Source organism: Salmo salar, chromosome 01, assembly GCF_965601325.2.
Source record: "Salmo salar chromosome 01, fSalSal1, whole genome shotgun sequence".
NCBI lineage: Eukaryota > Metazoa > Chordata > Actinopteri > Salmoniformes > Salmonidae > Salmo > Salmo salar.
Window position 1 is genome coordinate 86,795,380 of NC_138291.1, and position 13,984 is coordinate 86,809,363.

General features: G+C 41.8%; 1 protein-coding gene across 4 annotated transcripts in view; it reads right to left on the reverse strand.

Moving 5' to 3' along the window:
• The window catches only part of LOC106611671 (calcium-activated potassium channel subunit alpha-1a), a 226,511-nt gene that overhangs the window by 20,324 nt on the left and 192,203 nt on the right, over positions 1-13,984 (reverse strand). For all 4 annotated transcript variants that reach the window (XM_082977652.1, XM_045723530.2, XM_045723527.2 and 1 more), the window contains exons 20-21: positions 11,115-11,208; positions 429-552 (exon numbers count right to left, since the gene is read on the reverse strand). In XM_082977652.1, the coding sequence (XP_082833778.1) occupies positions 429-552; positions 11,115-11,208 (218 nt within the window). The remainder of the gene's footprint in view (positions 1-428; positions 553-11,114; positions 11,209-13,984) is intronic.

Sequence of the window (13,984 nt, forward strand, 5' to 3'; positions counted from 1 at the left end):
GTTCAGTTATTCTGAACAAAGTGTCCCTTGAAATTATTATTCACCTACTGACTGTAATATAGTATCTATTAGATTGTAATTTGCCATTTCTAATACAGCATATTGGTATAAGAAATGTCCTATACACAGAACCCCCCCATGGAGCAAATGGCATGCCAACCACCTCATTACAATGTGTTTAACTGCCCTTTTGTGACACGATACGTCTGTCGCGGGAGAGGACCGTGTCACCGGATGCGTTCCAATTAACACCCTATTCCCTTTATAGTTGACTACTTTTGACCAGGACCCACAGAAAACCCATAGATCTCAGGTCAAAAGTAGTGCACTATATAAAAAATAGGGTACCATTTGGGACACAAGCACTGATGAATGACCCCCCTCAGCGGGAGGGAGTATGGAGAAGCGTGAGGGAGTGAGGTACCCACCAAGATGACCTTCTCGATGTCTTTGGACTGGCACCAGTGGAACATCCCTGTGGAGTCGTACTTCTTCACGTTCATGTCCATGTTCTCAATCTGTTCGTTTCCCGGCATGAGGAGAGGGTCATGCCTAATCAAACAAAAGAAGGAGGGAGGGAGGGAGGAGAGAGAAGAGGGAGGAGAGAAATGGAAGGATAAGAGATAGACCTGGAGGGAGGATTGGAAGCTTGTCGTCGTTGTGTCGTTTTAAAACGTAATGAACTGGCGCATGGTCGGCAGCCGCTGGTCAATATTTGAACATCAAGATGAAAGGCAATAAATTGTTGAGCATTATTTACATGCGGTCGTATAACCTGAAAGTTGGCGAGACATATTTGTCTGGTTTATATTTCAGCTCAGCAGATGGAGGTATAGTATATCATGCTTACAAGCTAGAGATAAAGAACATCTACATGTCAGAAAAGCATATTTCAGATCAGGGAACCTGACTGCTGCTTACAGTATGTACAGTGCCTTCAGAAAGTATTCACACGCCTTGACTTTTCCAAAATTTTGTTGTGTTACAACCTGAATTTAAAATATATTAAATTGAGATTTTGTGTCACTGGTCTACACACAATACACCATAATGTCAAAGGGGAATTATGTTTTTAATTAAAAATGGAAAGCTGAAATGTCTTGAGTCAATAAGTATTCAAACCATTTGTTATGGCAAACCTAAATAAGTTCAGGAGTAAACATTTGCTTAACAAGTCACATAATAAATTGCATGGACTCACTCTGTGTGGAATAATAATGTGTAACATGATTTTTGAATGACTACTTCATCTCTGTACTCAACACATACAATTATCTGTCGAGCAGTGCATTTCAAACACAGATTCAACTATAAAGAGCAGGGAGGTTTTCCAATGCACCTATTGGTAGATGGGTAAAAACAAAAAAAACAGACATTGAATATTATTTTGAGCATGGTGCAGTTATTAATTACACTTTGAATGGTGTATCAATACACCCAGTCACTACAAAGACACAGGCGTCTTTCCTAACTCAGTTGTCGGAGAGGAAGGAAACCACTCAGAGATTTCACCATGAGACCAATGGTGACTTTAAAACTTCTTAAGGCTAGGGGGCAGTATACGGAAGTTTGGATGAATGAGGTGCCTAAAGTAAACTGCCTGTTACTCAGGCCCAGATGCTAGGATATGCATATATTGGATAGTATTGCATAGAAAACACTCTAAAGTTTCCAAAACTGTTAAAATAATGTCTCTGAGTATAACATAACTGATATAGCAGGTGAAAAGCCGAGAAGAATCCATCCGGAATTTTTGTTGTTGTTGAGGTGACGCCATTTAAAATGCCTGTCTATGGGAAAATCAAAGGAATACCTCCCAGATTGCAGTTCCTAGGGCTTCCAGTAGATGTCAACAGTCTTTAGAAAGAATTTCAGGCTTGCTTTTTGAAAAATGAGCTAGAATTTGTAGTTTTTCTAGGTGGCTCCCATTTTGGCAGTAGTACTTCGGTAATTATCTCCGGTAATGAACATACTATTCTCTGTCTTAAATTGTATTGTTTATTTACATATTAGGGTACCTGAGGATTGATTAGAAACATTGTTTGACTTGTTATGATGAAGTTTATTGGTAACTTTTGGGATTCATTTGTATGCATTTTGAACGAAGGAAACTGGTGGATTACTGAGTCAAGCGCGCCAGCTAAACTGACTTTTTTAGGATATAAAGAAGGACTTTATCGAACAAAAGGACCATTTGTTATGTAGCTGGGACCCTTGGGATTGCAAACTGAGGAAGATCTTCAAAGGTAAGTGATTTATCTTATCGCTATTTATGACTTTCGTGACGCCTCTGCTTGTTTGGAAAATGTTTGTAATGCTTTTGTATGCGGGGTGCTGTCCTCAGATAATCGCATGGTATGCTTTCACCGTAAAGCCTTTTTGAAATCTGACAAAGCAGCTGGATTAACAAGAAGTTAAGCTTTTAAATGATGTAAGACACTTGTATTTTGAATTTCGCGCTCTGCAGTTTCACCAGATGTTGGCTAGGTGCGACGCTAGCATCCCACCTAGTCCAAAGAGGTTTTAAAACACTTGAATGGCTGTGATAAGAAAAAACTGGGGATGGATCAAAAACACACATCCTGTTTGCAAATAAGGCACCAAAGTAAAAAATGTGTCAAAGAAATTCACTTTCTGTCCTGAATACAAAGCGTTATGTTTGGGGCAAATACAACACATCACTGAGTACTATTCCACATATTTTCAAGCATGGTGGTGGCTGCATCATGTTATGGGTATGCTTGTCATCGGCAAGGACTAGGGAGTTTTTTGTTTAATAAAAATAAATGGAATAGAGCTAAGCACAGGAAAAATCCTAGAGGAAAACCTGGTTCAGTCTGCTTTCCAACAGACACTGGGAAACAAATTCGCCTTTCAGCAGGACTATCATTTAAAACACATGGCGTTGATTACCAGGACAACATTGAATGTTCTTGAGTGGCCTATTTATAGTTTTGACTTAAATCAGCTTGAAAATCCATGGCAAGACTTCGAAAATGGCTGTCTAGCAATGATCAAGAACCAACTTGACAGAGCTTGATTAATTTTTTTAAGAATAATGTGCAAATATTGTACAAACCAGGTGTGCAAATCTCTCAGAGCCTTACCCAGAAAGATTCACAGCTGTAATCGCCGTCAAAGGTGATTCTAACATGTATTGACTCAGGGGTGTGAATAGTTATGTTTGTGAGGGCACTCTATGTGTCATAAATGGCACCCTAGTCCCTATATACTGTAGTGCACTACTTTTGATCAGAGCACTATGGGCCTTGGTCAAAAGCAGTGCACTATATAGGGATAGGGTGCCTTTGGTTCGCACCCTCTTTCACTATTGTTAAGTGTCCTGCACTCAATATAGCACTTTACCTCCTTCGGGTTTTCACATAAGGCATCAGCAGGACTGCCCATAAAATTCCAGTTTCCATCCTCAAAACACACTCATCAATATGATATTAAAAACCTTTTAGGGGATCTGCAAACAAATCACTTTTACTCAAAGTCGAAGTCAAAGCTTTTTTTATTCTTATTTTTTTCAAGACTCTTTTTTCTGCTTATTCCTGTCAGAAGCGATCAGTGGAGACGCCAACAAACTGCAGGGTCATCAGAGTGAGTGACATCAATGGTGAGGAGGAAGAAGGAAGGAGATGGCAGCAATACACTGCTTCTGGATGCCTCACAAATTGCACCCTATTCCCTATATAGTGCACTACTACCTTTGACCAAGGCCCAAGAGGCTCTGGTCAAATGGGCCTTGGTCAAAAGTAGTGCAACACATAGGGAATAGGGTGCAATTTGGGACAAACACTCTGACTGGCATGAGCATGGACAACCAATTACGGCTTCCTTACAGCATACAGCTTCTGACGCTGCACTCCTCACGGTAAAAGCTTTAACAGACCACACTTTAAATATTTCAGCAATTTGCCCAATCATATTTGCTTTCCAAACTGAAGGCCATTAATGTTTTAGCATCTGAGCGGTGTGTGTGTCAGGGCCGAACAAACCAATTTCTAGTGAGTGCGGTTATGAGCATCTGAGCTTGATGGTATCCTACACTGACCACTAAACGTTCTCCAAAAAAGGGTACCTGCGGTTGTACTGTGCATGCATTGACGCTAAAACAGATATGATCTTTACATACCTTTTGAAAACAGTAGTAGTATTCAGGTTGTGGAGACAGGTTGGGGAGAAGGCCAATCGATAGTATGAGGGTTAAAGCACATTTTATATGGGATTATTAATTGTGTTTTAGGATATAACGCCTTATCATCAAGTGCTACAGGCCTAGAAAAATAAGCATGCCTGTTACCATGTTAATCTTTGAAAATAAATACTACTTTTAGTTCCATACATTGTCCCTAGCTTTTGTTACAACATGGATTAGTCAAATACATTTGCCTGAAGATAATACCCTCTGAAATATACACATACTCTGTCTTCATCCTTTTAAATACTTTATATCTTTTATCAGTTAAAAGCACTGTATCTTTGATCTGTATGGACATTAGAAGAATGCCACCCTAAGTAAGGTTTTAAGTATGCATGATGGTGTCAACTGAAAGTACAATCCCTCAGGCTCCATCAGACAGGAGACCCAAAATGTCTGCCTGTGGGGGTTTAACCCAAGGCTATAGCCATAATGTCCTCTCTCTCAGGAAAGTAGTTGGATAACGCTGGCAAACGTCTAATTTAGAGCAGCAATCAGCAGTTGAAACAATAACAAAGCAAACTCCCGTCTCTGTTTTGGTAAAAAGCTGAGGGATGGGGCTAGAGAAATGTAACCACTCTAAAATCCATGGACAGAGCTATTGATGCAAGGACAGACCATCCATGATATCAAAATGATACTTTAAAAAAATGTTCTGAGGATATGTCGTGTTTATTTAAATGTACATTGTTTACAAACATTGGCGTAAAACAAGCTTATATTTTGGGTTCTGATGGAGTATGACAACTAAGCTCACGAGGCATTTATTTTATTATAATCTTCAAGAATCAGTGTATATCATTCATTTATAAGTTCAAAAATGGATGAAGCAACTGCAGATTTCACTTTAAAATGCTTTCTACTTCTCAAACTCAAATCTGTCAGGAGAACTCAATTCAAAACGACAATTCAAAAAGACCCAGATTTGTACGTGAAAGACACAAAGGTTGTGTTTAAACAGGGTTAGTGGAGGAAAAGTCTTGGTGTTTTAGTGTGGTGCACGACCCATACTTAAATATGTGAAGATACACTATACAGTACCAGTCAAAAGTTTGGACACACCCACTCATTCAAGGGTTTTTCTATTTATTTTTTTACTATTTTCTACATTGTAGAATAATAGTGAAGACAAACTATGAACTAATACTTATGGAATCATGTAGTAACCAAAAAAGTGTTCTTCAAAGTAGCCAGCCTTTGCCTCGATGACAGCTTTGCACATTCTTGACATTCTCTCAACCAGCTCCATGAGGTAGTCACCTAGAATGCATTTCACTTAACAGGTATGCCTTGTTAAAAGTTAATTTGTGGAATTTCTTTCCTTCTTAATGCATTTGAGCCAATCAGTTGTGTTGTGACAAGGTAGGGGTGGTATACAGAAGAAAGCCCTATTTGGTAAAAGACCAAGTCCATATTATGGCAAGAACAGCTCAAATAAGCAAAGACAAATGACAGTCCATCATTACTTTAAGACATGAAAGTCAGTCAATCCGGAAAATTTCAAGAACTTCAAGTGCAGTCACAAAAACCATCAAGCGCTATGATGAAGCTGGATTTCATGAGGACCGCCACAGGAAAGGAAGACCCAGAGTTACCTCTGCTGCAGAGGATAAGTTCATTAGAATTACCAGCCTAGGGCCTCCCGAGTGGCGCAGTGGTCTAAGGCCACTAGAGATCCTGGTTCGAGTCCAGGCTCTGTCGAAGCCGGCCGCGACCGGGAGACCCAATTTTGTCCATTCGCGCACTAGCGACTCCTGTGGTGGGCCAGGTGCAGTGCATGCTGAGATGGTCACCAGGTGTATGGTGTTTCCTCTGACACACTGGCGCGGCTGGCTTCTGGGATAAGCGGGCATTGTGTCAAGAAGCAGTACGTCTTGGCTGGGTTGTGTTTCAGAGGATGCACAGCTCTCGACCTTCGCCTCACCAAAGTCCGTACAGGACTTTCAGTGATGGGACAGGACTGTAACTACCAATTGGATACCACGAAATTGGGGAGAAAAAGGGGTAAAAAATAAATATATAAAGAGTTATCAGCCTCAGAAATTGCAGCCCAAATGAATGCTTCACAGAGCTCAAGTAACAGACACATCTCAACAAAAACTGTTCAGAGGAGACTGCGTGAATCAGGCCTTCATGGTCGAACTGCAAAGAAGAAACAACTCATAAAGGACACCAATAAGAAGAAGAGACTTGCTTGGGCCAAGAAACACGAGCAATGGACATTAGACCGGTTGAAATCTGTCAAAATGTGAGATTTTTGGTTCCAACAGCCGTGTCTTTGTGAGACGCAGAGTAGGTGAATGGATTATCTCCACATGTGTGGTTCCCACCGTGAAGCATGGACGAGGAGGTGTGATGGTGTGGGGGTACTTTGCTGGTGACAATATCTGTGATTTATTTATACTTCAAGGCACACTTAACCAGCATGGCTACCACAGGATTCTGCAGCGATACGCCATCCCATCTGGTTTGCGCTTAGTGGGATTATCATTTGTTTTTCAACAGGACAATGACCCAACACACCTCCAGGCTGTGTAAGGGCTATTTGACCAAGAAGGATAGTGATGAAGTGCTGCATCAAATAACCTGGCCTCCACAATCACCCGACCTCAGCCCAATTGAGATGGTTTGGGATGAGTTGGACCGCAGGATGAAGGAAAAGCAGCCAACAAGTGCTCAGCATATCTGGGAACTCCTTCAAGACTGAAAAGCATTCCAGGTGAAGGTAGTTGAGAGAATGCCAAGAGTGTGCAAAGCTATCAAGGCAAAGGGTGACTACTTTCAAGAATCAGAGTGGCGCAGTGGTCTAAGGCACTGCATCTCAGTGTAAGAGGTGTCACTACAGTCCCTGGTTCGAATCCGGGCTGTATCACATCCAGCCGTGATTGGGAGTCCCATAGGGCGGTGCACAATTGGCCCAGCATCGTACGGGTTTGGCCGGGGTAGGCCGTCATTGTAAATAAGAATTTGTTCTTAACTGACTTGCCTAGTTAAATTATTCCATATGTGTTATTTCATAGTTTTGATGTTTTCACTATTATTCTACAATGTAGAAAATAGTAAAAATAAAGAAAAACCCTTGAATAAGTAAGTGTGTCCAAACTTTTTACTGTATATACAAAAGTATGTGGACACCCCTTCAAATTAGTGGATTCGGCTATTTCAGCCACACCCTATGCTGACAGGTGTATAAAATCGAGCACACAGCCATGCAATCTCCATAGACAAACATTGGCAGTAGAATGGCCTTACTGAAGGGCTCAGTGACTTTCACCGTGGCACTGTCATAGCATGCCACCTTCCAACAAGTCAGTTTTTACATTTCTACCATGCTAGACCTGCCCCCGTCAACTGTAAGTGCTGTTATTGTGAAGTGGAAATGTCTAGGAGCAACAACGGCTCAGCCGCGAAGTGGTAGGCCACACAATAAATCTTACATTTACATTTTACATTTTAGTCATTTAGCAGACGCTCTTATCCAGAGCGACTTACAGTAGTGAATGCATACATTTCATACAATTTCATACATTTTTTTTTTTGCTTAACGCTACAGTATACAATAACATTATAGACGATTCTGTACTACTAACTTTGTGGCAATGCCCCCGTGCACAAAGCGTGGTCCATACAGAAATGGTTTGTTGAGATCAGTGAGGAAGAACTTCACTGGCCTTCAAAGATCCCTGACCTCAACCCCATCGAACACCTTTGGGATGAATTGGAACGCCGACTACGAGCCAGGCCTAATCGCCCAACATCAGTGTCCAACCCCACTAATGCTCTTGTGGCTGAGTGGAAGCAAGTCCCCGCAGCAAGGGTCCAACATGTAGCGGAAAGCATTCCTAGAAGAGTGGAGGCTGTTATAACAGCAAAGTGTATGCCTAGTTCTCACAATGGTTGATCATCAGAAACAACCACTTCTATTAGCAATTAGTTATCTCAATTTATTTTATCATTTATTCTCAGTAGTTGCCTGCATGTGGATATACCTCTATTTCAAAGTATAAACTATTAGCTCCTTCATATGTACTTTGCATATGTACATTTTGGCTGGGCTGATCTAACATTATCAATTTACCTTATACATTTTTTTTATTTTACCAGGCAGGTCAAGAACAAATTCTTATTGACAATGATGACCTGACATGTTGTGTTCTTAATAATCTGTAGGAAGTTGAAAGGAAGACCAGAACAGGTGCTAATAAGAGTGAAAGCATTTAGTGCTTTTACACCCAGCTAAATATTTCATTACGAGCTGGATGTTTCACCACTCACTCAGTGGAGGACTGTCACTTCAATCTCCACTCCCCACCATGACTGGTGATTGAGGCAGAGACTGTCTGCCAAGATAGCTATCTCTCACAGTCTCACAGACACACCGTGTGCATTCCAAATAGCACTCTATTCCCTATATATAGTGCGTTACTTTTGACCAGGACCCATGAGGCTCTGATCATTGGTAGTGCACTATATAGGGAATAAGGTGCCATTTGGGAAGCAAACACTGTCAACCATGACGGCCTGGCTGCCTGTCACTAGCCTACACCGCCACTCGCCTCAGCCGTGATGTACCCAACATGACATGTGTGTCACGGTGCAGACGGGTATAAGCAAATGCTTTGTGACTTTCCACAATTAGATGTGTCTCATGGCCCATCAAGAGGTATGGAAATGGTGTTAATTTCAGCGAGGAGGAAATCGTCAAGGAGGATAGTGGAAGAGGAGGTGAGGTGTGACTTGTTACTTCAGTGACATGTCACATTCTCTCTCTGCCATCATCAGGAGATGACTATATCACCATGACTGCGTCCCAAATGGCACCCTATTGGCACCCTATTCCCTACATAGTGTGTTACTTTTGACCAAAATGAAGGGCACTTTGTACTTAGGAAATAGGGTTCCAATTGAGACGCATCCTATATCTCCTAGTATCTCTACAGCTGATTGCTTTCATCAACACATACTGTAGGCTATGGGTTTAATTATTTACACTGTGTAGATTTAGCAGAGTTGAAATCTGTATGAATGCCATAGGTTTCAGATCCATCCGTGAACCAAGAACATTTTGGGGCGTTTCTTTTTTTACATTCTAATTAGTAATATTTCTCCTGCCTAGCTTGTAAGCCTATCACAGTGATGGATTAATTTAGATTCACTTTCAACATGAAAGATAATACATCAGTTGCGTATAAAATCAATGAATTCTAGAGCATAGGAGTTGACAGCTCAACTGAGAAGAAACTCTGCTAGAAGCTGGGCATTTTATTTGTGTCAAATTTCCTCTTCCAGCATTCCCTTTAGTAAGAGTAATGTAGCTACAGCAGCTCCTAGCTGTGGGTGAACACTCACTCTGTCCCGCTCCACTCCAGCAGGCAATGAAAGCAGGCGATGGCTTTGAAAATGCTCCCCCATCATACAAACTGACAAAGGCATGCTTTTCAAAAACCCACAGCCAATCTGTTGATCATTACTTATTTACAGAGGCCCCCAGGTCCTGTAGAAAACACATTTGATATAGTATACATAACCAGATGGTTTTTTTTCTCCGCTTGTACAAATAAAGTATCCCTGAGGCTAACCCAAACAATCCCCCCTTCTCCACAGCGCATACAGCCAGGCAGTCAGGCGATGCACCGTGTAGCTCTTAAGTAGTTCACATATGAAAGATCAGATCCACCTGTATATCCAGCAGTATTAACATGACTAACAGAGGAGGAGGATACGATAGGATAAACTTCAATGTCCCCGAGGGGGAAATTGGCTTAGACACACAGTACTGCTGTATACAAAATAAACACTGTACATTACACACTTTGGTGTGAGTCTGGTGAGTTAGCGTCCGTTTAGCTAAGGGCTATAACATGAAAAAGCCTTAGTCTGAGTAACATTACAGATCCCCAGGTCTTCAACTACCTTCCCAGGAGCCAGGGAAACCTCCTAAAGCGGTACTGTAAAGCTCTGACACCACTTCTAAGCAAATCAAAAGAGGGCAAATGCCTGCTAAGAAAAATGTCCAGTCAAACAGATCAAAGAAAACATGTGTAAATTATGTGACAAACAGGGGCACTCCTTAGTTTTCTGCACAAAGGTGATTTCCTCATGTAAGAGGGTGAACAACTGTTTGTGGGTAACTGTAAAGTGTAGTATTATTATAACTTTCTTGGAAGTACCTTCAATTCAACTTACTTTTACACAAGTATATAGAGTAGTAATATACAGTAGAATTCCATCATGTTTTATACAGAGAGGTTTGGAGTTGTTCCATACACTGCTGTGCAACTTCTCTCTGACCTGGTTCATCTATTACCTTTCCCCTTCAATGATAAGGATTCTTCTATTCCCTCTAATGGCCTAATGTGTTGAATAACAGTCCCTATCACCCGTCAAAATCAATAAACACTCATTTAATTCCATGGGACAAGATAAAAGCAAGGTAGCATTTGATTTTCAGTTTGGATGGTGATGGTGCACATCACTCGTGGCCTTATGAACCAAAAATAGAACTCAAAGGGATTGCTACAATAAAGGAGTAGCCCCAGGCGATAGAACCACAGGAGCCTCTCTGATTGGTTGGTGATGTCATTAGTGTCACTGCTGTTTAAAGACTCCAGTACATGTGGATGGGACTAGGATGGTGACAGTTGAGGCCTTAAAACTACAGTATATCTCAAACAGATTATCATGGTCGGTCCGTCTGTCCCTCTCATTAAATAACTATTGAAGCTCTATGTGTCATTAACCGCTGATGAACTGACAGAGTAAAAATGCTTCGGCGTTAGAGAGTTCTCTGTCGCTTCTTTTTCTATGTCTCATTCCATGCAACACTTATCATCACACAGTTGTTAGGTTAAAGAAATAGAAAATAATATTACTGATATATAGTGCTCTCTTGAAGCTGTTGTCCTACCTCATCATTTTTGGTGAACCGTTGGGTGAGTTCCTTGTGTTTCCATTGCGTTGTTTCTTTTTAGGCGACAATGTCGAATGCTGCTCCTCTTCGACTGCAAGCACAGGCAAGAGTATGAGGAACAAAGGAATGCCTGAGTGAGAACACTTACAGTAAGTCCTACATTTACTGTATGTAAGTAACCAAGACAACACCAAGACAACACAATCAGTTCAAAAGTCAGAGAAGATCCCAAAGAGAGAGGTTAGAATAAGGAATGGGAGACCAGGAGGTGAGGAAAGGTTGAGGTGGGGTAAGGGCAAGACAGGAGGGCAGGAGGGCACATGGTATGCAAGTACAACCTGACATGTTTGACAAACAGTCCAAAATCCCCAAAATGCAACTCAACCAAAATGCAGGTGCACATTGTCCGTGTGTGTGAACATAATGATTCAACATGCTGTAGTGCCATCCCCATCATGCTGCTGATATAATGTATCACTGACTTACTGTAAAACTGACTTACTGTAAAACAGTAAGTGCTCATTTTAGCTCTTACTGTAGCTTTCATACTGTGAAACCTATGAACTTCAGCAATACGGATTGAATCGAGCCCCTAGTATCACTAAGAGTGTGTGACTGACTGTAACACATGCATTAACCCAGTATAGGCAAATATTATTTAAAATTCCATATGTCCTATTAGCGACTACTCATTATATTAGAAACACTTAGATGCTTCTACTGCCGGCTATGAAAATCACTCACAATGTTCGTTCATCTAATTAAGATAATAAAGCATAAATATCACGGAGATGACATCGGAAATATGGCCCCTTTGTTCTAATGTCTGAATGCATCTGAGGTGGCTGGTCTTTAGTTTCCTCTCATCTCGGGGCCTGATGACATTGACTGCGATGCCCTTGGCTCGTGTAATTAGGTTGGTCTGAGTGCCAGTATGATTTATCCACCGCTCAGCTTCCCCTTGGACATTGTCTTTTAACACTACGTGAAACTACATGCACTGACCCAGGCTCTTCTCTTTGCAGAAAAATAAATTACAAGTTTCACCCTCGAGTAGAAATGAATTTAGCTGATATCACATTTATACACAAAAAAAGAAAAGACAAAACAGCTCGTCTGTGCCAGTTGAGTGAAAATAAAATGGAAGAAAAACAGCAAGTTGACAGCTTCTAACTAAGACTGTTACTAAAATCCTCTCATTGCATGTTAGCGTTTCTATTCACTTATCTTTAACACTCAACTAGCCATGTTAGCAGCCATGTTGAGTTATAACGAGTTAGATATACAAAACCAGGATAATGTCCCAAATGGCACCCTATTCCCTATATAGTGCACTACTTTTGACCAGGGTCCATGGGTGCCGTTTGGGACACACTCAGACAAAACCAGGAGAAGCAGCTAAGTGGTTTTAAATTATGTTTCAGACTGTCAACACGACACAACGTGTTTCAACCTGACCTCCCTTTACAAAGGAATCTAGAATGTAACTCCTACATTCAAATGAATAACATCTCAAATATCATGGTCCTTTGAAGTTGGGCTACACGTCCAATTGCAACGCTGCTGGCATGTCTACCTACGACAGCATAATGGAAACAGGGACGAAGCATTGTAAGTAAGGGGCTTTCAGCAGAGTGGGATGCTGCTCACCCACCCACACACAGACACACATACACACTGCTGGAGATGGCTGGTCGTTTGTTCACATCTTCCTCAGTCAGTTTGTTCAATATTTAATAGCTCCCAGCTGACAGCTGCACACACTGGGTCATTAGTAAGGAATGCTACACATGCAACCACTCCACTCCACCCCAGCAGTACAGCAGCCTTCGCTTCAGTCACAAACACATGTGCTGTGACATTAGCTGTTGAGCAGGGCCTAGCTAGCCTAGCCACACCGTGCCGCACAGAGGCGAAACGCAAAGGGGGCTTGTAACCCCTCCACTCGAGCCTAGCAACAGCCTCACTCACAAACACATGCGTTATGATGCTAGCTAGTATTGTTGAGCCGGGCCTAGCAAGCCTAGCCACACCGTGCCGCAAGGAAGGGCAACACAAGGGGGCTTGCAATCTCTTCCTCAACCCCAGCCACGGTCTCAAACACATGTGTGTTGTTATCTAATAGTGGTGAGCAGGGGCCTAGTTACTGTAGCCTAGCTAGCCACACCATGCTGTGGTTCTATGTGAGAGGGCTTCTTACATGTACAGTGTCTCATATTGAGCAGGGTGGCATTACTGGAGTGGCTGAGCTGGTATCTGTATTTCACTGGCAGGCTGCGTGCCCTCTGGAGCCTGCTGGCCTCCTCTGCTGCCAGCCCCCCTGGTCCACCTGGTCCCCTCGCCACCTCGACCAGCTCTCTGGAACCCAGGAGGCTACGCCTCAGCACTGAGGGCCCCCTGGAAGGCTGCAGGCTTCCTTTACGGTTGTTGACTAGAGGAACTGACCCAGAGCCGGACCCAGAGCCAGGCAGTACTACTCCACTGTGGGGCGTTGCTACTTTATGGTGGGCCGCGTTGGCCGTGGAGTTGTGGTTCAATTTAATAGACTTGTTCTGATAGGTTGACCTTTTGATATGGGTGTTGTCTTTAACTGCCAAATAGAAAATAATGAAAATTAGCAAATAATAATAATCGCAGTTTATGAAATGTAGTCTGTCCTCAAATTAGTTACTATGGGGTTGAATTAAAATGACTTTATAATAGTTTGGATATCAGTGGATTTTTTTTTTCTTCATAGTCGTGTCATTCATTATTATTTTAAGTACGGGGTATGGCACAAGAATGCTAACAGTTAAATAATTAAGGAGCTCATTGTTATTAAACACCACTTAACCAGTAGACTCTTAAAATGAAATGTTAGATATGAC